This window comes from Diadema setosum, chromosome 20 (assembly GCF_964275005.1).
Source record: "Diadema setosum chromosome 20, eeDiaSeto1, whole genome shotgun sequence".
Lineage (NCBI taxonomy): Eukaryota > Metazoa > Echinodermata > Echinoidea > Diadematoida > Diadematidae > Diadema > Diadema setosum.
The window spans coordinates 18751796-18776335 of NC_092704.1; the positions used below are offsets into that span (position 1 = coordinate 18751796).

At 38.8% G+C, this 24540-nt stretch overlaps 2 protein-coding genes across 3 annotated transcripts; one reads left to right on the top strand and one right to left on the bottom strand.

Moving 5' to 3' along the window:
* Positions 1-3934: 3934 nt before the first annotated feature.
* On the top strand, positions 3935-12677 carry LOC140243258 (uncharacterized). Of its 2 annotated transcripts, none has more exons than XM_072322927.1 (4): positions 3935-4035; positions 5785-6715; positions 7797-8035; positions 8737-12677. In XM_072322927.1, exons 2-4 carry the CDS (start codon positions 5848-5850, stop codon positions 10438-10440), a joined length of 2811 nt encoding a protein of 936 aa, XP_072179028.1. In that variant the 5' UTR covers positions 3935-4035; positions 5785-5847; the 3' UTR covers positions 10441-12677. The 2 variants fall into 2 exon arrangements, with proteins under 2 accessions (XP_072179028.1, XP_072179029.1); XM_072322928.1 differs by having other exon boundaries at positions 7821-8035.
* Positions 12678-18186: 5509 nt separating this feature from the next.
* On the bottom strand, positions 18187-23610 carry LOC140243698 (hydroxylysine kinase-like). Its single transcript, XM_072323359.1, is given in 5 exon segments — positions 18187-18730; positions 19960-20146; positions 22578-22723; positions 23213-23364; positions 23366-23610. Coding segments are annotated over 5 exon segments (1152 nt in total). The 5' UTR covers positions 23563-23610; the 3' UTR covers positions 18187-18260.
* Between the last annotated feature and the right edge of the window lie 930 nt (positions 23611-24540).

The following is a 24540-nucleotide window of genomic DNA, read 5'->3' on the forward strand; positions in this document are numbered from 1 at the left end:
TTTGCATTAGTTTGCATTGATTAGTAGTTTGCATTGAGTTTGTATTAGTTTGCGTTAGTTTGCATTAGTTTGTATTAGTTTGCATTAGTTTGCATTAGTTTGCGTCAATTAGTAGGACCGGATAAAGTGGAAGAAATTAATGAATATTAGGAGTTGATTATGCTTTTGAACTTCCCATTTTGGAATTTAAGTCTGACTCTACGCATGGCTTCAGGCCATGCGTAGAGTTACGCAGGACTTGGTGGGACTTACGCATGACTTAAGCTTTGTGAAACAGGATTCAAAGTCCTGCGTAAATTTACGCAGGACTTAGGGATTTACGCAGGGTTTGGGGATTTACGCATGAGTTAAGTCAAACTTAAATCTTTGTGAAACACCCCCCAGGGCCGGCAGGCCCTGTGCTCAGTTTTCTTCAATCGGTGATCGCATCCGCATCATCAGTAGATGCTTGACCCGGGCTAGGGCCCACAATGCACCAGCCAACTTTCCAGACATCCGGTCACACCTGCATTCAGGTGGAGAATCGGATTCAATCCGATTATGCGCTTTCTGTAGAAACAACCCGGTTCTGCGTTATCGCACTGTTTGATTACGCGCTTGCAAATGCTAGGTCTATCGGATTCTCTGTAGAAACACGCTGAGAGAGAAATTAATACAAGCACACGTGACTCATTTCAGCGCTTCCAATTGGCTACATTCTTGAACCCATTTTATAATATGTATTGATACGAAGATTACCGAATTTGAGCTGTCATCAAGAGTAAAGCGCGTAGGTGTTGCTAAGTAACGTTGCCTTCGTTGTCTTCTTTGCGCATCGCGCAGTCTTAATGCCAGGGCGCGTGCATGTGCTTCTTATGACATCACAAAAGAAGTTTGCTAAAGCTGTCATCCTCCTCAGCCGAATCTATTAAATTAGCCAAACTGTTGTGATCGGACCACTGACTACAGTGGATCGGACTTCTTCGGACTCGGGGAAGTGCGTGCGGGCCACAGCGTAAGCGCCAAAGAGGAGTCGATAGCATAGTTCTCTATAGGAAACTTGCGCCGTGCGCCCGCGTACTAAAACACCTGGACCATAATTTCAAAAATGCCAAAGATAAACAAATCAGTCTCGATAGTTTCAAGAAACATTGGCATTATCAATCACGTTAAACGGCTTCTCCCCAAGTCAGTGCTTCTTATGTTATATTCAACTCTTACTCTATACCTTACCTTAATTATGGCGTAATGGCATGGGGAAATGCAGTACAAAAAAAAAAAAAAAAATGGACAGAGTACTTCTCTTGCAGAAAAGAGCGATGCGATTGATATGCAATACATGTACCGCTTATACTATACGCCGAATATTTCGCGGGGTTTTTATTTTCGCGAATTTCGCGAGTCAGCTGCTATTCGCGAAATTAAAAACACGCGAAAATATTGACTCTAATGCCAATGTGAATGTGACGTACGCGTATAAATTTCTCCGTTCAGTACAAGACTCCTCGATCGCGAATTTAACCACTCGCGAATTTGTCGTGAAGTCCCAATTCGCGAAAATTTAGACTCGCGAAATGGCGTATACAGATCACACACTGATGTCTTGTTTAAAGAAAAACGCATTCTTAAGATTACTAATTCATATCGTCTTCAGCTGGGTTGTTTTATGTACAATGTAGAAATTAACTTTACCCCTGCTGCATTTAAGGAAATGTTTCGAAAAAATAATGTTATACATAATATACAAGGCCGATGCGAATGACTATCATCTTCCTAAAAACAGAACTAGTTTTGGCAACAGAAATTTCATGTTTACTGGTCCTAAGCTTTGGAATTCCTTCGATCGTTCACTGAAACAAGCTCAGAGCTTAAATAGCTTTAAGTATAAGCTCAAAATTGTGTTTCTTGATAAGTACTAATAAACAGTTTTATGGTAATCAAATGTACGTATATTTCAACCAATGTTTTCTAGAAGTGCTTGAATTAAGTATACTCGGAAGGTTATCTTCTGTTTCATTCATTATTCTAATGGTATATAATGTACACTGTAAACACTTTGTACATAAACCTGTACTTTGTAACATAACATGACTTATTATACGTTCATTGTACGGTTCATAATGTGCCCTTGTAAATAATGTATGCAAATAGTGTTTTCGTTATTCCACTCTGCCTTATCTTTGATATTATTTTGTCTATAATCTGTAGGGGGACTACATTTAACAAGCAGTGCTTCTAAGTAGTCCCCTCCACATTTGTACATGTTGTAATATTATCTCAAAATATCACGATATTTTGTATACTCTGTATAGTAATGATATAATGTCCACTATGTGTTATACCCTGTATATTTATATATGATATAATGTCCACTATGTGGAATATGAATTTTCATTACTATGTGGAATTTGAAATATCATTTCAAATTTCATTTCATTTCATTTCATTTCATTTCATTTCAAAGAGAGCCATGTATAACTTGTTGATAAAATCTATAAAATGAACGCTGCCTTTAGATATTCAATTAGACCTTTTTGATAAACTTGTTTTACCAATTCTTATTTACGGAAGCGAGGTATGGGGTTACGAAAATCTAAAACAAATTGAAGCCTTTCACACAAAGTATTGTAAACAGGTGCTGAGATTAAGATAAACTACAATGAACTGCATGGCCCTTGGTAATCTTGGGAGATTTGAAATGTCGCGAACAATAAAGGAAAGAATGGTTAATTTTTGGTTCCGAAATATAAATGGTAAAGAAGTTAAAATATCTACGATTATGTGCAATATCCTAAAGCTTTTACACCAACATGATGTTTATTCCTCTCCATGGTTACCACATATCCATAAATATTAAACGCCTTAGGACTGTCGAATGTGTGGCAAGACTATGGACACTTGTCTATTAGGTGGCCAAGGCCAGCAATTAAACTCAGGCTTTGTGATTTGTCATCAAAACTGGATGAATAAAGTTAACACTAGCACGCAGTGTGTGCATTAACTATAGGATTTTTAAGAGTTCTTTATCATTGGATTCGTATTTATCTAAATTGCCATGCTTTTATAGAACTTCACTTGGGAAATTTAGGTGCCTTAACTACCGTTTACCTGTAGTTTCTGGAAGATATAACGGAATTGAAAGGCAAAACAGACTGTGAAGTCTTTGTAACCTGGGTCGGATAGGGGATGAATTTCATTATTTATTTGAATGTCAAAAGATGGAGTCATGCAGAAAAAAAAAAGTTTGTCAAATCGTATTACAGGATCCGCCCAAATACATTAAAGATGAACCAGTTATTCAATACAGAATGTATAATAAGGAACTGCTAAATCTAGCTAAATTTTCGATAGAAATAATGAAGATCCACTTAACATAAAACTTTAGTATTGTTCCCTCTTTGATATCTTAATTCCATTATTTCATTAATGTGTATATATTGTACAGTTGTGTTTCGTCAGTTTTTTCTTTGTTTGTATATATATCTAACTATTAATTTGGTTTGTTTTGTTTTTCACTCTTTTTAAAATAAAAAAACATTGTCATTGTCATTTGTCATGCACCTTTAATATATACATTCATTTGACTATAAGCCAAGCATATTGTGCATAGCTTGTCACAGATTAGCAAGTGCTGTGGCAAGCTGGGCTCGAACAATAAACTTTCACTTTGAATTATGCATTATGTAAAGTATTAAATAAAAGCAATTTCATCTGAAAGTGCTTGTACAATAAAATCAAATATACAGTGAGAAAAAGATATTTTCATCACAACTTGCGTTGCCCATGCTTGGAGTATTATAAATGTGACTTAAAAACTAATGCGCAGTTGTGCATGGTGCGCGCAGTATAGCTGCGCACAGCTTACCTCCATGGATATATCAACAAAGCCAACGCATTTATTCATAAGTTTGTTTTGATAACATGAATGCGCATATTACAGGCTTTTGATGCCCTCAGAAGTGAGACTGTTGATTCAACTCTCTCACTCGGAATTTGCAGAACTCAACTGCCTTGGAGCAGCAATCTGTTGTTATAGAGAAACCACACGGGGGAAACGTGAGTACAGTATTATGAGAGAGAGAGAGAGAGAGGGTGAGAGTGTCCGATGAATAGGTCCTAGGCATTAGACGCGGCAGACAAGTCTGATCCAGGGCCCCGTTGCAAGAAAGTTGCAATCAATTGCAAATAATTGCTAATTTTGAAACAACCATTCTGATTGGCTCAGGGTCTGCCCTATTAAGAAGACATGCATGCAACAATGATTTTGATTGGCCAGTGACAATCAGTTGCAAGTTGCGTTTAAACGCAAAGTTCGAGACCGTGAGCAGGACGTTGGCCCATGCATAAGAACAGACGTGAAAATAATGTTTGCTCGGACTATTAATATAAAACCATTCGAAAAGTAGGTGTTGGCGAAGATTTAACTCGCATGTTTCCATATACAATATAGACGTCTACTGCTAAATGGTACTGGAGTAATTGGGCAAGGATTGGTTTTGTATTGGGACGAGTTTATTGCAGTTGAGATGCTTCTTATTAATGAACATTAAGATAGATGCCGAGGTATAGGGGTGAGATTTTGCGGCCTGTCAGCGGCTGTGTGTGTTGGGAAGGGGGGGGGGGGATCCCACTGGAACAGTAAGGAGCTTTTTTAAGCTTTTAGAGCCTAAAATATTTTGATGAAATGCATGTGCTATACTAATGGGCTTGTTCTGCAACAATGCGGCTTGTGTGCGTGTGTGTGTGTGTGTGTCTGTCTGTTTGCATGTTATGTTTTATGAGGCGAGAAAAGTTTGTCAGGGCGTTAGATGGACCCTTTTGAGGCTTTGATAGGTGTAATTATATTTTTGTAATATATAGTTATATGAGACTTGCTAGGTCTGTGTCTCTGCTTTAAAGGTATAGTCTGATGAATTTGAAGAAACTTCTATATTTAGGCCCATATGTATAATAAAACTGAAGTTCTATGGAGAACTTACAGTTTATACCGGTTATATAATATGCAGAACGAACAGAAGCTTGTATGTCTTTGTCTTTGTAAATATAAAATCCCGATGGAATCCCATATATCTTGCTCATTTTCCACTAATAAAATTGCCAAACAGAAAAAAAAAAAAAAAACTTCCTACAAAAAAGTTTGGTAAATGTCGACGGTATCAAATTAGTTGTAAGAGGAATATCTTGACAAGACTTTTTAGTGAATAAAAAGCGAGCAATGCAGGTGCCAAATAAAACGAGTAGGGCCTACATCAACTGCAATCGGACAGAGAAACCCTTTATCGACATAAAGACGTTACACCATGTTTGATGGAATGTAGGATTCGCATCGAGAATTGCAAGTAATACGTAATTCACTATTTCATATCATCCAAGCACCACCATTGTTCTGACCTAACTTACATAATAATTATAGATAGATTGATTGGAAGTTCAGGCTCTCAATTCAATCAAAGAAACGCAATCAGTGACATTCATTGTTAACAGAATCTGTTACCCAAAGCTTCTTAAAGTGTGCCGATATTTTGGTGACCCCATTACTGGAAAATGGGTCGACTATATACCGATGAACTTTTGAACTGGGAAAGCAACTGCATTATTTATTTGAGTTTCAAAGCGCGAAAAAGCTTGTCTCTGCACAACATTAATTGCGCTATAGTATAAAGATGCATTCGTTGAGTGCACGTCATTTCATGGGATATTATCATTTAGGGAACCGTTAACTCCTTGAAAATAAAAGTAGTGTGATTGTAACATCACACGAATCGATGAAGAAACTTGATTTTTTTTTTCATGTCACCCATCCAGATTTCTCTTGATAAGATCCAAGCGATCCAATCAAAACCTTCTGGATTCGGACGTCGCCACGTGATGGCTGATATTGGGAAAGACCAATCCCTGGCAGCAAAGTCCATATCGTCGGCGCCTCCAATGAATCTACCTGCTGATCGACAAAAGGACCAAGGCTGCTCCACCGAGATGTCAAGCACGGGGCAAAATGATCACACATGTTTTTGCTCTGGCGAGGATGCTGGGAGTCCAAAGAGCCAGAAAGTGGATGACGGTCAACAGTGTTGCTGGGAAAACTCCGAAGAGAATCAAAACGTGGAAACAGAAAAAGCGGCGAGAAACTTGTATCACTCATCAAATAATTCGTCATCGGAGGAGACACCTTGCGAGCCAAACCAGAAAGGACCCGAGTCTAGTCTGTTGCAAATCGGAAAGACAAGAGCCCCCCAAAATAGTCTCCGATCAAACACTCAAAATGACAGCGTAAAGTTCAAAATTTCAAGCACCTCAAGCCACGAGAAATGGCGCCATCAACCTCGCTCCTTGGAAGCCGAAAGTGAAACAAATAAAATCGTTGCCGTAACATCCGGATGCAATGTTTCCCCAACAACGTCAGTATCAGGTACAACTCTTGTCAACGAGACCGTCGACAAATCTTTGCAACAGGACACGCTTTGCAACAATGCTAGTGTTGCTCACATTGAACATAAGTTTGGAATGGAAAAAGAATCTGGACTAGCGGAGAGATATGCTGTTGATGAGAAAGGTACAGCAGAAAAATCTCACAGCGAGGACGGTGACGTTTCCGGGAAAGAAGTAAAGGACGTCTTGATGTTCAAAGAGGATGTATCTGGAGACTTGCCAGCTTCCTTTGGACCCCGGAGCGCTCGAGTCATTATGATTGATGGGATAAAGTTTGTAGCGGTGACGAGTCCACGCCCACCAAAAGGTATAGAAGTGAAATTCTTGCCATAAAATTCACTGCACAGAAGTCATGTTTGAAGACTAAAATGCGCTTGCAACCCTTGTATCGCATGCTGTTGCCAGATCCTATAATGATTTCTTTCATTTTTCGACATTTTTTTCTCAAAACAAAATATATTGCCATTTTTTTTTTTTTTTGGGGGGGGGGGAGGGCTGTATACTTCTTTTCTCATTGAATAAAACGGGTAGAGAATAAGACCTCAGATCATTTTTGAAATACAATGTACCATATGAATTTTGCTAGCTATAGAGCCTTTTGTATGACAGGATGAAGTGAATATGGACATGACAGCGGAGCGCAAATTCGATAATTCGATTCGAATTCGATAAACATAGTATTTAACTGTCGGGATCTCGTAGCATAAAACAATTTTGAATTGCGAGCAGTCACAGCAATTTTTGTCGCAAAGGGTATACTGCGACTATGGAACCCTCTATCAACAGTTTCTAGCTGATACAACTGATATGCTACTTTTATGAGAAGAAATCTGTGCATTGCAAGGCCTAGCTCCTATCAGATTTTCCATTTCGGAGTTTAAATTGAATGGATAGGAGGAGAAAGATCATTCTCCCAAATCGACTTCACAAGGAGACCCCCCCCCCCATAAAAAACCTAATCAACGAAGGAATAACAAATAAAAGCTATATATTCGTCAGTGTATTGATTTGTGTAATTACTTGCTTGCTCTCGGAGCTATAGGATTTACAGAATCTAACAGCGTACCATATAGGTCTAATACTGCAAAGATGTCGAGATGGGTGAAAGCCACATTCGATCACGGGTCGAAATAACAAGATCTCAGATCTCGCCTTCTTGCAACTGCTCGGACCAAAGATATCGAGATAGCAAGATCTTGCACATCTCGTCTATAAACACGCTTTCTCAGACTGAAAAAAGCCCATAGAGTGTGTGTAATCGCCTTATGCTGAAATATTGAGATATTGGTCATGTCGAGTCGAACCATTCAAAATGTCATTGTACTGATGGAGAACATATCAATTTTACAATGTTGCGTTTATGAAAGAAATAACTTAAACCATGACAGTGCCGACGGATTTGATCTTGACAGGACGCTGCAGGATCTGTGAGACATTAGGTCCATTGATGTACTTCTCGACTAGTGAACCACGTCTTGTGCAAGACGTCTTGGAGGCGGCAGGGAAGTTTTGCTCAGTCAAATGTGCCCGAGCGTTCCTACATGACAGACGATCTCCGCGTACGATAACAGGCGTGACGTCATCCGGTCAAGAACGAACAGTCACCGCGACAGTATCGAGTGAATTGGTGGGTCTACATGTATAATGCTACATAACCCGCTTCTATGATTTATGGCAAACGTGATATGTGGGGAAATTGCCATACCTTATTGATTTAGTCTTGTGTGACCGCTTTGACATTCTTCAGATCATCAATGTGTTCTGTCTATACTCCAACCACGAAGAAAACCACGAAGAAAACTAATCTTCGCGATCAAATTCATAATGTGCTTTTGAATGAAATGACGTATTTAACAATGATATAAGGAAGTCATAGTTTATCACGAAATCACTGAATAGAATAAGATTAAGGTTAAAATTCGGCATTGTTCAACAGCTTAGTCCTACTACACAATTATATTTGTGTAACAGACCACATATCGTTTCATCACCTGCTCGTCACCAGAAACGAAGTGGTTTAGTGTGTGCAGTTTTGTGACACCTACATCCGTTTTATGAAGTACAAATTTGTCACTAAGAAGGCGAGACTAATTGTTTTAAATGAAAATTTGTCCAAAATTGTTCGTACATGTACGAACTGACTCTAAAAACGAACGTTCCAAACGGGGAAAAAGGTTGTTGCTGGACACAGATATTACTGTTCGATATGATGTAATTTTCGTACAACAGTTGTTCTTCCACAGTTACAGGATGACAACATATTGTTTTCATAAATCCTGTTCCATCCACTTTCAATAATATGAACATTCTACTCCCTTTATTCTGCAGACCCATAACTCGAGTTACAAACCAAAGATAGGAGTCCGAGCAGCAAGATCTCAGGAGCAGATTTGCAACTACGAGTGTCGAAGTGTTGCAAAGAACAAAAGTGATTGCCTAATCACTGCCAAACGAAAAGATGCATTGTCAAAGAAGGGTGCTAAAGCTCATGCGAAGCATCAATCTCGACATAAGAATGAAATCGATTTCCGCCGGAAAAGCCGAAAGGAATCAGAGTGCTCTTTTGTTAGTAACCACGAAATGTCAGCTTGGACTGCAAATTGTCTTGCAGAGAAATCAGGGCCAAATACGTCCAAGATTCAGACTGCTTTATTAGGCCAAGACAACCTGTTGAGCGTACAGAGCAAGAATTCATCAAAGACCAGTACATATTGTGGTTCGAGTCGAAATGGCAAGGATAGAGAAATTATCTGTGCAAATGATACGACTTTCGCAAACCCTGCCCATAAAGCATCGACCTCGGGCAGAACCTCGAAGAAACAAGCAGCTCGGCAAACAAGGCCAAAAGTATCTGCAACAAGCTTTGCAGCAACATCGAAGCCATGCAAGCAGAGTATTCCTTCAACACTTCGATCCATGTCAGAGACAGAATGCCCGTCGATTGTCTTTGTACCAACCGGCAATGCCACTGACACCTGTAGAGACGTGGATGGAAGACATGTGCCATCTGAACCTGTTCTCACCAGCGTTTCCAAGCACGCTGTATGTTTCTCAACAATAAATGATAGCAAGATCCAAAAGTCACGCAACAAATATGCAGGACAGACAATAGGTACAAAAGAATGGCTTTATAGGTTTCATGAGCGGCGCAGATGTCAGTTCAAGACGATGTTTCCTTTCCAAGAGTCATTGGCAGTTGATCGTACGGAAGATGCTCGAAGAAAGCAAGTTAACACTGAAAAGGGTTCATCGTCAGGAACAAGTGTAGAGGATAGCAGCAACACAGACTGGAAAATGTCACCCGAGCATGGAAAAAGTAAATCAAGTAGATCGAAGAGAACTGAACAGAGATCGTCATCTTATAGAGACATCTGTCAACACAGTAATTCGTCGAGGAAATATGGTGTTGGCAAACAGGCGGCAGATGATCAGAACAGAGACTGGACGACACTCCTTCAGTTAATGATTGATGCTGCCGACAGAGAAGAACTTGAAGGAGTGAAGGGTCACGATGAACACAAATCGCTCACTTTTCAGCAGAACTTTGCAAATGGAGAGTCACAGTACAGGGAGGGAATGAAGTCTATCATAGTTAGCGCGTCTAGTTGTAGCGACCTGTTCAAGTACAAAGACGGGGATCCTGCCACTAAAAGAAAAAAACACAAAAAGAAAAAGAAGCACAAGAAAAAGAAGCGCAAGAAAACAAAAGAAAAAATCAAATATCCATGTGAAGAAGGTAAGACGCAGTTAGCCACTGATGAGAATGTGGTTCACTCTGGTCGCATGAAAGGGAAAGCCAAAACTAGCCGAAAAGTTCACAGCAAATCTTCTAACAGCGATCCAAACTTGTGGCCGAAATGGACAAAAAATTTCAAAAGCACCTCTGAGGTAATGACCAGCGTCGACCAACTATTATGGACGATGAAAAATGGATTTCAACCAGAGGTTGGGCCATCGTCGGGAGCAATACCTCCAGACAGCCTAACGAAAGAGGGTCTGCCTGAATTCTGGGGGATTTGCGAAATAGACTAGGTGAAAAAGTGGGGACTCTGATTGGAGACTTCGAACACACCGCAGAGAATGGTGCATTCAGCGTGTCCAAAATAATGTCGATTCCTTGGCGCCTGTCGCTATGTCCAGATTGGTATTCTAACTGCATACTTTGTGTTTTTTATTGCTACTAACAAAGACGCAAAATTAACCCACTGGTACAGGAATATACCTTGCGTACTATGAAGATGATCATCTAAATATGTTTTTTTTTTTTTTTTTCAGTCGACCGACTTTGTTTCACTCGTTTTTCAACGAAAAAATCTTATAACATAACATTTCCTTGTTAAGCAGCACACAAAGTTGTCTCATCTTTACTATCACAGGTCCTGCCAATCTAATGCCAATCTTTACCCAATCCAATGGTTGCACTTTTCACGAATATCGAAAGAATACTGTTGATTCAATTTAGATGAAAATGTCGCGGTATATGTTAAGTGGATCGTAACAGCTCATATTCGTCATTATGTGAAGGATGGACTCTCAATTCTTTACCTCGAAGGATGTTGAATGTTGATTTTGGATCAGCGATAAATGATTTCCTATTGTAAAAAAAAAAAAAAAGTTATCCTGTAGGGCACTGAAGCAACAAATATTTACAGATATGCATATTATGCTCGCAGTTAGCTCAGTACATAAAAAGTTATTTTTATCTATAGAAGACAGAGCAATGACATAATCACTACAATAGATTGGAATGCATTTGACACCCCCCCCCCCTTCGAACGAGATCCTCACATGCAGATGTCTTTAATATGTGTCTATCAAGTGGGCATATTCGTAAAGAGGTTGTAGATACAATATATTCTTTTGGGCCCTTTGGTTATTTTGGTTTGATAAGGTCTCTTGCCAAAGTCAAGAGTGACTTCTACATAGAAGACGGAGCAATGGCATAATCATAATAACAGACTGCTAATGAATTTGACTCCCCCCCCCCCCCCCGGAAACAAAAAAGGAAGTCGTGTTTATTATTATGCAGATCAAATGTCTTTCTGTGAGTATAATAGTACGCATATAAGATTCGTATAAAGAGGTTGTATATAGATATACTTTTCCAGTACAGGGTCCTTTGTTTATTTGGATTCGATAAAGTGTTTTGTCCAATACGATGTTACCTGTCTCCAATAGTTAATCGTTACATTTCTCTTTAGCTCGCCTGAGTAAAGGCTCAAGTGAGCTTTTGCCATCATTCATATCGTCGAAAAGGAGAGGTTTAGATAGGGAGCTTTAGATTTGCGACGCTTAACGTTAATACGACGGTTGCGTTGACCGTTCTCCTCTCTCATCCCTGCGTCGTGTTGCAAAGTAGCTTTAGATTTTGTGAAGATGCAGCCTACAAAAAGTAAAACATTGCATCAAGTAGCTCTCAGCGTCGCGAATTTGAGCGGACGCTAAAATGGCTCAGTACCGTCGTGAAAACTCAGACGACTCGACGCGTGATCGATTTCGATGAGCCGCCTTGCGCATGAGCAGAACATTTTTCCCGCGTCGCAAATCTAAAGCTCCCTATTATTTTGTGTGCGACGCCCCCAGAGGTCGAGAAGCTGACAAACCTTTTTTGGTGACGCTTTGTGCAAGTGATATTAAGCATTATTGTTTTGGTGAGCGACGAGTTCCTTCCCACGGAACAAGCGATATTGATTTGTTCCAACCCTGCACAGTTGAATTAATGACAAGACAGCTGTGACCCATATCCATATAAATTCACGCAACCCCCCCCCCCCAACAACTGTTTTTCATGACATTACTATAGACACAAAAGGTATACTGATGTTCCTTTGGAGCACTGTATACGAATCTTAATTCTGTACAAAGAACATTAAATGTATGGCTTGATCAGTGCGCACATCCTCATTACGAGTTAGTAAATGCACTGTTATCATACAACTGTATCTCTAATCGGAGTACATGCATGCATTATCAATAATATGAATCTTATTGCTTCCTGTGATCAGTCTGGACAAAATGTCTGAACATTACCACTTTGTAGTTTACAGATAAATAAAATTAAAGATATTGTAACAAGCTACTTTCCTAGATGTACACATGTATGCATGACAAATACATGAAGTACACGTAAACGTTATCATCCATGCCGAATCTCGACCCAAATCAGCACTTCGTGGAACAATGCTACTGATCCAAGCAAGGGGCAATGGAAATCATTGTGTTAATAAACGGGCGGTCTACTCTCGGATTTCTCTAGGATATCAAACTGATACGGCTTGTGGTAAAGTCTGCTTTATAGAATACTTCATCGGATGACATAATGAAATGGGTTTCTTTCCTTCTACCAGTGCAGAGAGAGAGAGAAACCCTGCATAGATGAAAAATCCCACTTTGAGGGTTATGAAACTCAGTGGCGTATCGGGGGGGGGGGGGGGCAAGGGGGGCACGTGCCCCGGGCGCCACTCCTTGGGGGCGCAAAAAAAAACGAAAAAACGAAAAAAAAAAAACGAAGAAGAAAAAAAAGAAGAAAAAAAAAAAGGAAAAAGAAGAAGAAGGAAAAAAATAGAAGAAGAAGAAAAAAAAAAAAAACCCTCGCCCGGACCCCCCGGGGGCGGGGGGGGGGGGGGGGGGAGAGAGAGAGAGAGAAGGGGAGGGGTCAAACAAAACAAAACATGATGATGACGCGGACAAAATGACAATGTTTGTTGTATTCACAAAAGATCTCCATGTTTTGTAAGCTGAAATACAAAAATTTTCGGCTCGCTCGCTACGCTCGCTCGCCAAACTTTATGTAAAAATAGAAGATAAGAAAAAATAAAACAACGTGGTGATGACGCGGTAAAAAGGACAATGTATATTGTGTTCACACATGCCATTTTATAATTAGCAGGCAAAATGTTACACGGAGCAGCGGCTGCAATTTCTTTCGTTCTGAAGCGATCGCCGATTGGATCAAAAGAGGACACCAACGGTTTCAAACATACGGGGGAGGGGGCGCAAAAAAACCCAAACAAACAAACAAACCAAACAAGATAAGAACAAAAAGTAATGATGACGCGGAAATATACAAATTTCGGCTCACTCGCGCGTACTAATTTAGAGTATTTTTTTATCTACAAGGCCGTCACTATATCTTCATTAGAATTGTATGATTTAGTAAGCAAAAAATGACAAGAATTCCATATTTTGTAAGCTGAAATACAAAAATTTTCGGCTCGCTCGCTGCGCTCGCTCGCCAGAATTTTCCCGAAAAATAAGAGAAGATGAGAACAAAACGTGATGATGATGCGGAAATATTCAAATTTCGGCTCACTCGCGCGCACTAATTTACAGTATTTCTTAAAGTCCTCAGTTTGTTGGTATCAAATTCTAATTCGTTATTTTTGAGGCCGTCACTATATCTTGATTAGAATTGTAAGATTTAGTAAGCAAAATATGACAAGAATTCCATGTTTTATAAGCTGAAATACAAAAATTTTCGGCTCGCTCGCTGCGCTCGCCAAAATTTATCAACGAAGAAGAAGAAGAAGAAGAAGATAAGAACAAAACGTGATGATGACGCGGAAATATCCGAATTTCGGCTCACTCGCGCTTACTAATTTTTTTTAGAGTATTTTTTCAAGTCCTCAGTTTGTTGGTATAAATCGTTATCTATAAGGCCGTCACTATAAATTATTATCTTGATTAGAATTGTAAGATTTAATAAGCAAAAAAAAAAAAAGAAAATGACAAGAATTCCATGTTTTGTAAACTGAAATACAAAAATTTTCGGCTCGCTCGCTGCGCTCGCTCGCCAGAATTGATCAAAATTTATTACATTTAAATCACCCTCAAAAGACCCTTTTCAAGTGCTTGAAAAAGCATATCATGTTGACTTTTTTTTTTAAAGTCCCTACCGGGATGGGGTTGCGGTTGAACACTGTCTTTTTCAGAAGTTAGGGGTGCAATTTTCGCGCTTGCCCCGGGCGCCGTTTTCCCTAGATACGCCACTGATGAAACTGTAATTTACAACTACATGTACTTCTACATGCCTGTTTGAGTACGCCTACATTGTGAGTACATTGTATAGCATACTGCACTGACAGAACAGAGCACACATTAAAATCTACAAACTAGTCTCATTCATTGTCTGCAGTCTTCTCTTCCATGATTTTAATGACTGTCAAAAATACAATATACATCGGTACATGTAAAGGCATGAACACACAAAGTACACAAAGAGAAACACTCTCAATTTTATCATTATTCTACGTGACAAAATAGAATACTCCATTGTATATCAGACTCAATAGATTTGCATTGGAAATTGTCTTTTCAACGTAATAATAATAATAATGATAAAATTCAAATGCATTATACAATACGAACAGGGTGGGAGGCCACTAAAATTATATCTCGTTCACAGAAAATATGATACAGTGGTTATAGTACAGCACCATCTTCAGCTATCCACAGTTATACCTTGCTTGCCGAGTTTGTGCAGTTGTTATGGTATCTTATACGTGAAAACACTAATGGCATGTTGTGATTCTAGAATGTGTCGACTGCATCTTTTCCTCATGTGCAAGTTTTGAGCCAGATCTGATAAGACACTCTTAATCATACGATTTTCTGTGCTACTCCGTGCAAATGAAATCAAATACATGTACATGTAATGTACTTTTTAGCTGGTCTGGAGTAGTCAAGTGATTGAAATTCCCATCTTATATACGGTATACATATCACGTGATAATTATACATGTATATACGTGTATTATATATATATATAATAATAATATACACTTGTATACATACATATATATATATATATATATATAATCATATACTTTGTGAACATCGTTATTTGGGCGAGCTACCTGGGATCACAGCAATTTCCAGGTGGGCTATCGTTATGATAAGGAATAAAAACAAAAGAAATCGGGTCTGCAAAGTTACGTTATCAGGGCCCCGTTTTATCAAAAGATAAAATCAATTTTAATTTCCTTACCACACAGGCTGCCATAGACTTATAGTTGAAATCAACTATATAATCAATTTTAACTCTTCATAAAACAGGGCCCAGGTATGCCTATATCGCTATAATGTCCGACCTTATCATAATGGGGCTCCACTGCATATACAAGTTTGATCCAGTAAGTTTCATAAGATATTACCAGTATTTTCTTAACTTGTCATAAGATGTTTTTCTTTTAAATTTACCATTGCCGTAGACCACACTTTTCATAAAGTGGCCTGAAATTCTTGTATCAAATATTATATCCAAATTATTGATCAAATAACCTTCATAAATTCCCCAAATATTCTCGGATCACTACCAAAAGTTAATTGTTTGTTACTTGTGTCATTCTAACCTTTCCTGCAAGTTTCATCCAAATCCGTTAACTACTTTTTGAGTTATTGTGCACACGGACAAACAAACAAACTAACGAACACATGTGCACAAACCAACGGTAACGAAAACATAGTCTCCTCCCTTGGCGGAGGTAATAATGAATGTATGATAAAGAAAGTCTATGTGTTGATTCACCTTGAATTACCTAATACAGTAGTCATATCAAATTTCATCTTCTTTCATTTTAAGATCAAGTTTAAACAGTTTATTACTAGTACTATAAGCAACTCATTACTTGTGGTAGACCTGTTCTATTTCTTTTTTTTTCACACAAATGAATAGAACATACAATGTATGGCCTCACCTTAAATCATACCCCGTTTCATATTTTGTAAAGCTGAGGTAATGTATGATTATACTCAGTAACATGGAGTGCTCTCTCCACTTAATTCCCAAATAAAAATGTGGATAATGTGGATTCAGCGAATGCAGAAATATTAGAACAGTGAAAAGTGGCCACTCATTTAAATGAAGTAACATTGAGTGTTCTCCACTTAAAGCGAAATATATCCCACATCCTGTTCATGCGTCACGTCAGGAACTCATGTAGTCTTTTATCCAGAGATGGCAGTACTGAAACTTTAAAAACCAATAACTTTGGAACGGACGGTTCAGTTTTCCTCAAATTTCACTGATGCATTCCACCAACATGGCTGCATTCACTCAATCCAAATATATACACAATGAATTTGGGTTTCATTCCCTTTTAATACATATTGTACTTGCAAATCCATCAGTTGTCTACATCGCCCATTAAACCTTGTACCTTGTAGTACATGTAGTTATCCCCGAAGACCTCCGCTAGGAAGGGTAGCTCAGGGCTGAAACAACATGAAAACAACATGAAGTAAGGGATCACACATATCATATCAACATGTGAAGGAACATACTGCGCACAGAATTACCTCATGATATCCGGAATACATGTACTTTACTGTACATTGATTGGTTCTTTGGATTTACAGTGTATACCATCATCTGCTTGCCATGGCACTCCTTGCAGCCACATGCCTTGTCTCCTGCCCCAGCATAACTTCCTGTGTTGGCTGCTAAAGTGATTACCCAGGGTTCCCACAGAAATTTGAAAACAGAATTCCATGACTTTTCCATGATTGAATTGCTGCTTTCCATGACTTCCAGTTCCTTTCTGGCACGGTTTCCAAAAGCAGACACGTTATGATGGAATCCACCTCCCCTCACAGCCATCCGTTCCACCCACTATCTTACTCATGACATGTACATCTATTATCATTAGTATATTTCCCGGGAGTTATGTAGAATTTGGGATGTCACAAAACTGGGAAAAATGGAAATCATGAACACCAATTATAATAGCAGAGTATGATCACGGAACTATGAGAGTTGCGAGACACGACAAACTTGAAAGCTGCCATAGCCAAGAGGTAAATGCAATTCCATGACTTTTTCATGACTTTTCACAAATTTTCCAAATTCTCTGACTTTTCCCTGACTTTCCATGACCACAAATTTTTCCAGGATTTTCCATGACTGTGGGAACCCTGTTACCCCATTTAGTGCCCAGTATTACTTCCTGCCCGGGTCTGTGTACTTTTTTTTTCTTCCCATAAGAAAGCACAACTTGATGACAGGTGCCATGTTAAGGAAGGTTGGGTATCTTCAGCTGTCAGTCTTCCTGGAAGTAGACTCCTTTGTGTAGTGTCTAGGTACAGTGCACTCCCTTTGTAACAAACAAGGTTATAACAAAAATCTCGTTATAACAAAGCACAAATTCAGGTCCCGAAATTGTCTATATATCATTATAAATATACTTTTATCTTTCGGCTATAACGAAATTTTTATACAAAAGAAAACTGCTGGACTGACAAGGACTTTGTTATATAAAATGGGAGTCACCTGTAGTGAATTCTAGTCCCTGGTGGACATACAATGTAAATCATGGTTCCTTTTCCTCACATTCTTCACCTTGAAGACATTTCATTACGTCAAAATTACATTAGATATCTTACATTCAGTATCATCTTAGAATGTCAAGCCCTCATCGTTGCAAATGTACACAAAAATGTTTTGCAAATTCAGAGGTAGTAGAGAGAGACACCTATGTGTCACATACAGTCAACTGTCGTTTTTGACAGGATGGAGGATGGAGGAATGTACACATCCGACTTGGGTAACATTTTACTTTTCCCTGCCCAAAGAAATAACAAACATAAGGCTATGAATGCCAATTAAAACCTTTGTTATTTTCGACTTGGCTGATTATTTGACACTTCCACCGTCAACTTACAGAGCTGACTGCAGTATACACTGCCAAATGGATCCGAATATAATGCCCATGAATATTGCAATTTTTTTTTTCTTCGGCGCAACACCAAGTTTCACATGAAATCTTCTAAAAAATGACATAAAAAGAAAATTTGATATAGGTATCATATCAAAAACTATGATAAGTACTATTAAGAAAAAAAAAAAGACATTGAACCTAGAACCCACACTCCTGCGCTATTTTTCTCCAGAGCAGATTGACTTCATGGACATCACATGACCAGAGAAGGCTTACAGCTTCCCAACCTTTGACCTGTGTGCTCAGTAGGTAGTCATTCTGTGGCTGCAGCGAGAATGTGTACAGGCCTAGCACAAGGGACTGTACAAGGCGCCCTGCCACGCAATAGTAGATTACCCCATACTCTTCTTCACTAAGGCACTGCTTGCTTAGATACCCTGCAAGGAGCAGACCGCCACTCTCAAGCGGTCTGCGCTCTAGATTGGAGCACTGCATGATGTACATCATTGCTATGGCCACATCATAGACAGTTGACGAGTACATCATATCATCAAAGTCAAGGATGCCTACGACATCTTTGTCCTTGGCATCTGAACACTGATGGGATGACAATGACTTCTCCTCCTTCACCAAGATGTTATAATCATTGAAGTCTCCATGAATCAATCCTGTACATTGTCAAGTCAGAGAAAATGATGTTTTTATCATCTATGTACATGAACATAGATAGAGTGAAACTTAAAACCCTACATAAGCTGGATTATTTTTAAGTCATTATGGGCGTGGGGGGTTAACATGCATAATTGGCACTGCTTGCACAAAAAGGAGACATATTTTTGTACTGATAACTGATATTTGCGACATAAGGTTTAGATATTGTGTTCTTTATTCTTTGGTGTCTTTCTTTGTTATAATATCCAATTTCCTTCTTCTTGTTTTAAAAATGGTGGTTGGGTCTACAGTGAATATCGGAAACAAGCAGGACATATGAGTATGGTGAATTAAGTCGATCAGTTATTAAGTATGATAGTTAATCTAAGGTATTCACAGTGTTTTCAAGTAAAATTCATAAATTAGACTTATCAACAATTAAGTTTTTAATGACCAAATATGATTATGTGTTGCTTTTTTTTTTAGGTATGACATCACACATGAACCTAAAACATAACTTTTCAACCCATGAAACCATAGGACCTGTGGTTTAACGCTATACACCCCCTTTTTATTACTGGGCACATACCAGATACCATCAATGCTAACATTTGCAAAGAGAGAATAAAACATATCTGTTCATTTGAGCCCTTTTCTTTCATTATATTATTGTCAACACATTATCATGAAGCACTTCCATATTGCTACATCTACAGCAGATCCTTCTGCTGGCAACAAATATGAGACTAATGTGACTGTTTTCACCTGAAACTGACATATTTTCTTCTATTTATACTGTAGTTTTATCAAATCAAATCAAAATCACATTATTTACCTGGTACACACAATTGGCAACAATTTGAAAAGTGATAAGAGAAACATTTGAGGAAAATCATACACATGCATGTACCAACTTTCAACCACCTATGAAGACACCAGGAAAAATTGGCATGAATTTTTGCAATTTCCTTCCATAATCTGGTGCAGATTTAACAAATTTAACTACAATGTAGTTCCATGTCATCTTTCTCCAATAAAAAATAGGCAGTCAAAGTTCAGAGCTGCCAGTCTACATGTAACAAGGACAGTGAGATAATTTTTGGATCAAAGCGGCTGCATGACTTACAGGATAAAGATGCCATACCAGCATGGTCCCTACTGGAATAATCATTACTTCTGAAAAACATACCATCACTATCTCAAAGCTACAGTATCTTAACTGATCCATTTTAGGTTTCTATGATACCTTTGGGGAGCTTGTCCTCTTGGCTCAAGACCTTCTCCCTGAATGCTTGGACGACCTCTCTCACAAGTTCTTTATGTTTATCATCCTGGATCACATGAACATACTCTTCAACACGAGGCAAGTTCTTCAGACACCAATCATATTCTCCAGCACGTAAGGCAAACTCATTTGGGTCACCATCATATTTCTACAGGCAAAAGGAAAAGGTAGCAATCCCTTCAGAACTTAAGTTTTAATACAATGTCATTTCCATAGTCTTGTTTGGGTATGCTCTCCCCTCCCCACCTGCAACTACCCCAAAAAGAAATAAGAATAAAACAATGCTGTTGATTTAAATGTTTGGACAGAAATAATAAATGCAAATGGGTAGAATTAGATAAACCTGGAAAAAAAACAAACACTGGACCATGTGAATGCACATGATAGCATTTGGTGGGCATCTCAAAATATTGACTTGATCATAACTTTTAAGGGGCTTAACCCTAACTAGGCCGGGGGGGGCCTCCGAGGCCCCCCTCGACGTTCCGCGCGATGTATCGCTAACGCGAAAAGCTATCACCGTGACGTTATATGACTTTTTTCTTTCGAGTCTCCCGCATCTTTTCACACCAAATTTGCGATGCCCAGGCGCGGGGTTCCGAAGTTGCGCATAAATATGTATGGGCATGTCAGACCAAAAATTGCTCAAATATGTGAATTCGTGTACAATTTCAATGCAAACTGTGCTTACAGGCAAATTTCATAAAAGCATGATTATTTTTGGGTTTTATTGATTAAAAGCAATTAATAACATATTTTCTTGTTCGAAACAATGTCGCGGACAAGTTTCATTGAAAAAACAATGAAAAACAAAGTTGAAAAAACAAAGAAATACATAAGAAATTCAAAAACAATAAAATACTTTTAAAATAATTTTATGTGATGGCACAATTTTTTTCTCTTATATTTGCTCAGGACACTAAAGAAAATATTCACACAAAAAATGTGCCTATTTTGAGCTTTATTTAGTGATTTATACCAAATTGTCTGATTTCATGCATCACTATGCATAAATTAGCATAATTTAGCATAAATGATAATTTTTTTCAAAATTTAACTTCCTGTACTTTAGATTACGTCATAGGCAATGTGTGTGCCAATTTTCGTCGCGATCGTGCGGTCGACGGCCGAGATCTGGAGGAGGGGCCTGGGAGCCCCCCCCCCCCCCCCCCCCCCCCCTCCAGCTCTATGATCTACCTAAATAGCCCGGCCTAGTTAGGGTTAAGTAGCATATGAATGTTTTTACAGAACAGACCCATGATATTAATTCCATACATGCATACACCAAGTGTAAAAAAATAATAACCCTGCTGGCATTGCATAAATATGAGGGAAATAGTAAAATTTTGAAGTGTTGCACTTGACCTTTGACCCCTGACCTTTGACCCCATGAACCCTACATTCTCTAGATAATCACTTCCAGTCAGTACATGTATATACTATGTTCCATGAAGATACCTTGAACAATTTTCCAAGGCACGGAGAAAAAAAAGAAGTTTTGATATTTTTACTTGACCTTTTGACCTTTGACCTTTGACCTCATGACCCAAACTTTCACCAGAGAATCTTAATTGGGTAATACATGTATACACTAAGTTTCAAGAAAATATCTTCAGGCATTCAATACATATGGCGAAAATAGTGAAATTTCATTTATTTGACCCTGACCTTTTGACCTTTGACCTTTGACCTCATGACGCAAACTTTCACCAGAGAATCTTAATTGGGTAATACATGTATACACTAAGTTTCAAGAAAATATCTTCAGGCATTCAATAGATATGATGGAAAAAGTGAAATTTTATGTATTTGACCTTGACCTTTTGACCATTGACCTCGAGCATGTGCACCCAAAAGTTGATAGGCACAACTTCACCCCCTAATACACATACATGCCAAGTTTCATTAGGATACCTCAACAGGTTTTGATAGTTACCTTGTCCACAAAATTCATTACGGACGGACGGAAGGACGGACGGACGGACGGACGGACGGACGGACGGACAACCCGAAAACATAATGCCTCCGGCACCACTACGTGGCGGAGGCATAAAAACTCACTTACAAGGAGGTATACTGCTTGAATATCATAGTGAATTTGGCATTCCTGATTTTCCATTAGAGTATTTAGCGATATCATTTAGTATGTTCACAATGAGGTACAAGTTATAACTTGATAAATATGATAACATGATTAACAGGTTCACTTGTATCTATAGTCTTTCTCACAATGGTATCTGGGAAGCTTTGTGTATTGGAAAAGCCACAATCTTGGCACACAACCACATCTCATTTCACTTTTTGCATGTTTTGAACAGCTGGTTGAAAATAATCAGAACGAATGACACAGAAAAAGAGATCTCAATCTCTCCTGCCCTCCATCCAATGTGCATACAAAATACAATATCATATCCAATGCAATCACAGCCCTTTCTTTCAAGACAATGAATACATAACAATGATAAATATATATGGTACAGCAACGCTCCAAATGCACATTAATTTGTGTTGTGCTGTGGCCCATGCATACTGACTACTGTATTTCACCAAAGAACTTGAAGCTCCTTGATTTCACCAACCTGCAAGGCAGAAGAAATCTCGCCAAGCAATTGGCCTGCTTCATAACACATCTTCCCTGTGAGCAAGGATGTACTCCCTATGAACTGGCCAGGAAGATAATTCATGAGCCGTGTCAGGAACATGCCTGTTTCTTCCTTACCTGTATCTAGAACAACAACAGAAGGCAACTTAATGATACAGAAATGTTTTTCAATTAAAGTAAAGACAACAAGTCTGCATCTCTTTAATATTTTCCTTGTCTGCCATGGAAATGCAAAAAGTTATCTTGACATAAAATAATTGCTGTCAGTGTCTCACTTCAGACTTACCTCCCCCCCCCCCCCCCCCCCGTTATGCCATTAGAGTGTAATGATAAACTAGTAAGCTTGAAGTGAAAGGATGAGCCAAGAGGCTGTACAATAGATGTAGAATACAGAATTGACATTATGTACAACACTGCTTTGAAAGCAGAATCTGTCTAAATTCAATCACAAGACAGCTGAATCTTTCAAGAGTATCTTGGTCACTTTCGCTGGCTTATCTTGATACAATGTACAAAGAAATTCACACACACATTTGTCAACTCCCTTTATTGGCAAAAACAGGGAAATTATCACGGACTCGGCACAAACCTTCATGCTTTTGCTCAGATTACCTTTGTGCCTGAAGGACAGCTCTTCCAGTGTTATGTGTTTTCCTCTGAAGTTTGTAAGTGGAAAGGAGCAAGGTATACCTGCCTTCCTCAAAGTCAGCAGGACCTCGTTGATTTGTTTGTGCAATATGAACAGCTTGGAATCTTCTGAGTTGTAAGTTTCAAACAAACTTCTCTCGTGGCTGATGATGATGATTAAGGGCATCATTGTTCTGTGGGCACCGGGCTTCAATGAGGAGATTCTGGTTGTCATAGCTAGTGAACTCTTGTAGGCACACAGCATCCTCCAGGCCATAGAGCTTCTGAGTGAGATGAACTCCTTGCTCAAAGGACAGGTTTGGTCTTACAGCCATGAGGTTTGATTGAGATGGAAGTGTGACTTTCAGTCTTCAGATCAAGTTTGTGACTGCACTGGGAACAGGGAAAATTACATCAAACTTGTGTAGTAAAATAACCATAATCCCTCAAGTTCCAGGAAATAATTTCCTCCCTCAAGGTGGGGCAAGTGAGTTTTGGAGAGCAATTAATCCTCATCAACAGTAGTTTACTACATAGCTATTGTCAACCCAACATTTCCTGCGCAGCTGTACTTAAAAATTCCATAGATCTACAAGAATCTGTTTGTAATAGAGTCATTCTAGATCTGACACCGCAATCACAGGTCTGAGACCTACATAGGATCTTCACCTGTGCGAGTCAAAAAGCTACAGTTATGCAGAGCAAATATCATCTATTACTTATTAAAGTAAAGTGACATCTCTAAATTGCTATAAATTTGTAATTTCTGTTGATTTTTGTTGACAATCACAGAAAACATTGGAAGAACAGCGTAGGTCTGTTCTGGCTAAACACTGGCACTGTAGAGTAAGAGATCACAGTGTATGTCACTTGGCTGAAGAACACTTTGTATATTTGTGTGTGTGCCTTCAATAACCTATCTCACACTGACCCACTGTTTTTCACACCAAGGAAAAGAAAAATGTGTTGTTTTTTTTCCTCCTGTAATTCTATGCAGTCAACCGTCCTTTAGTCCACCTAACACGAGTCAAATAATTGCATACAATAGTCTAAGGTCTTTTCAAGTTCTCTTAACATTCTATAGATTTTAATCCCTCATATGTCGAGTTTTCTCTTAAAGTCAAAGCTATTTCCTCAGTCAAAATTGATTTGACTCGGAATATAGGCAAAGTTGACTGTACATGTACCTCGATCAAAACAACAAGAGTAATGAAGTCTAATTTGTCATCCCAGATTCAAGAAATAATATTTTGGCCTCTCTGCTCGGGCCTCGCCCCCCCCCCCCACTTTTTTTTTTTTACCATGGAAGTGCG

What these genes read in the sequence shown, in the direction of transcription:
- LOC140243258 (XM_072322927.1), top strand. Translation starts at nt 5,848, where the DNA reads ATGGCTGATATTGGGAAAGACCAATCCCTGGCAGCAAAGTCCATATCG. An exon ending in GAGTCCACGCCCACCAAAAG is followed by an intron (nt 6,716 to 7,796) that starts GTATAGAAGTGA and finishes AAACCATGACAG; the next exon opens with TGCCGACGGATTTGATCTTG. An exon ending in CGACAGTATCGAGTGAATTG is followed by an intron (nt 8,036 to 8,736) that starts GTGGGTCTACAT and finishes TTTATTCTGCAG; the next exon opens with ACCCATAACTCGAGTTACAA.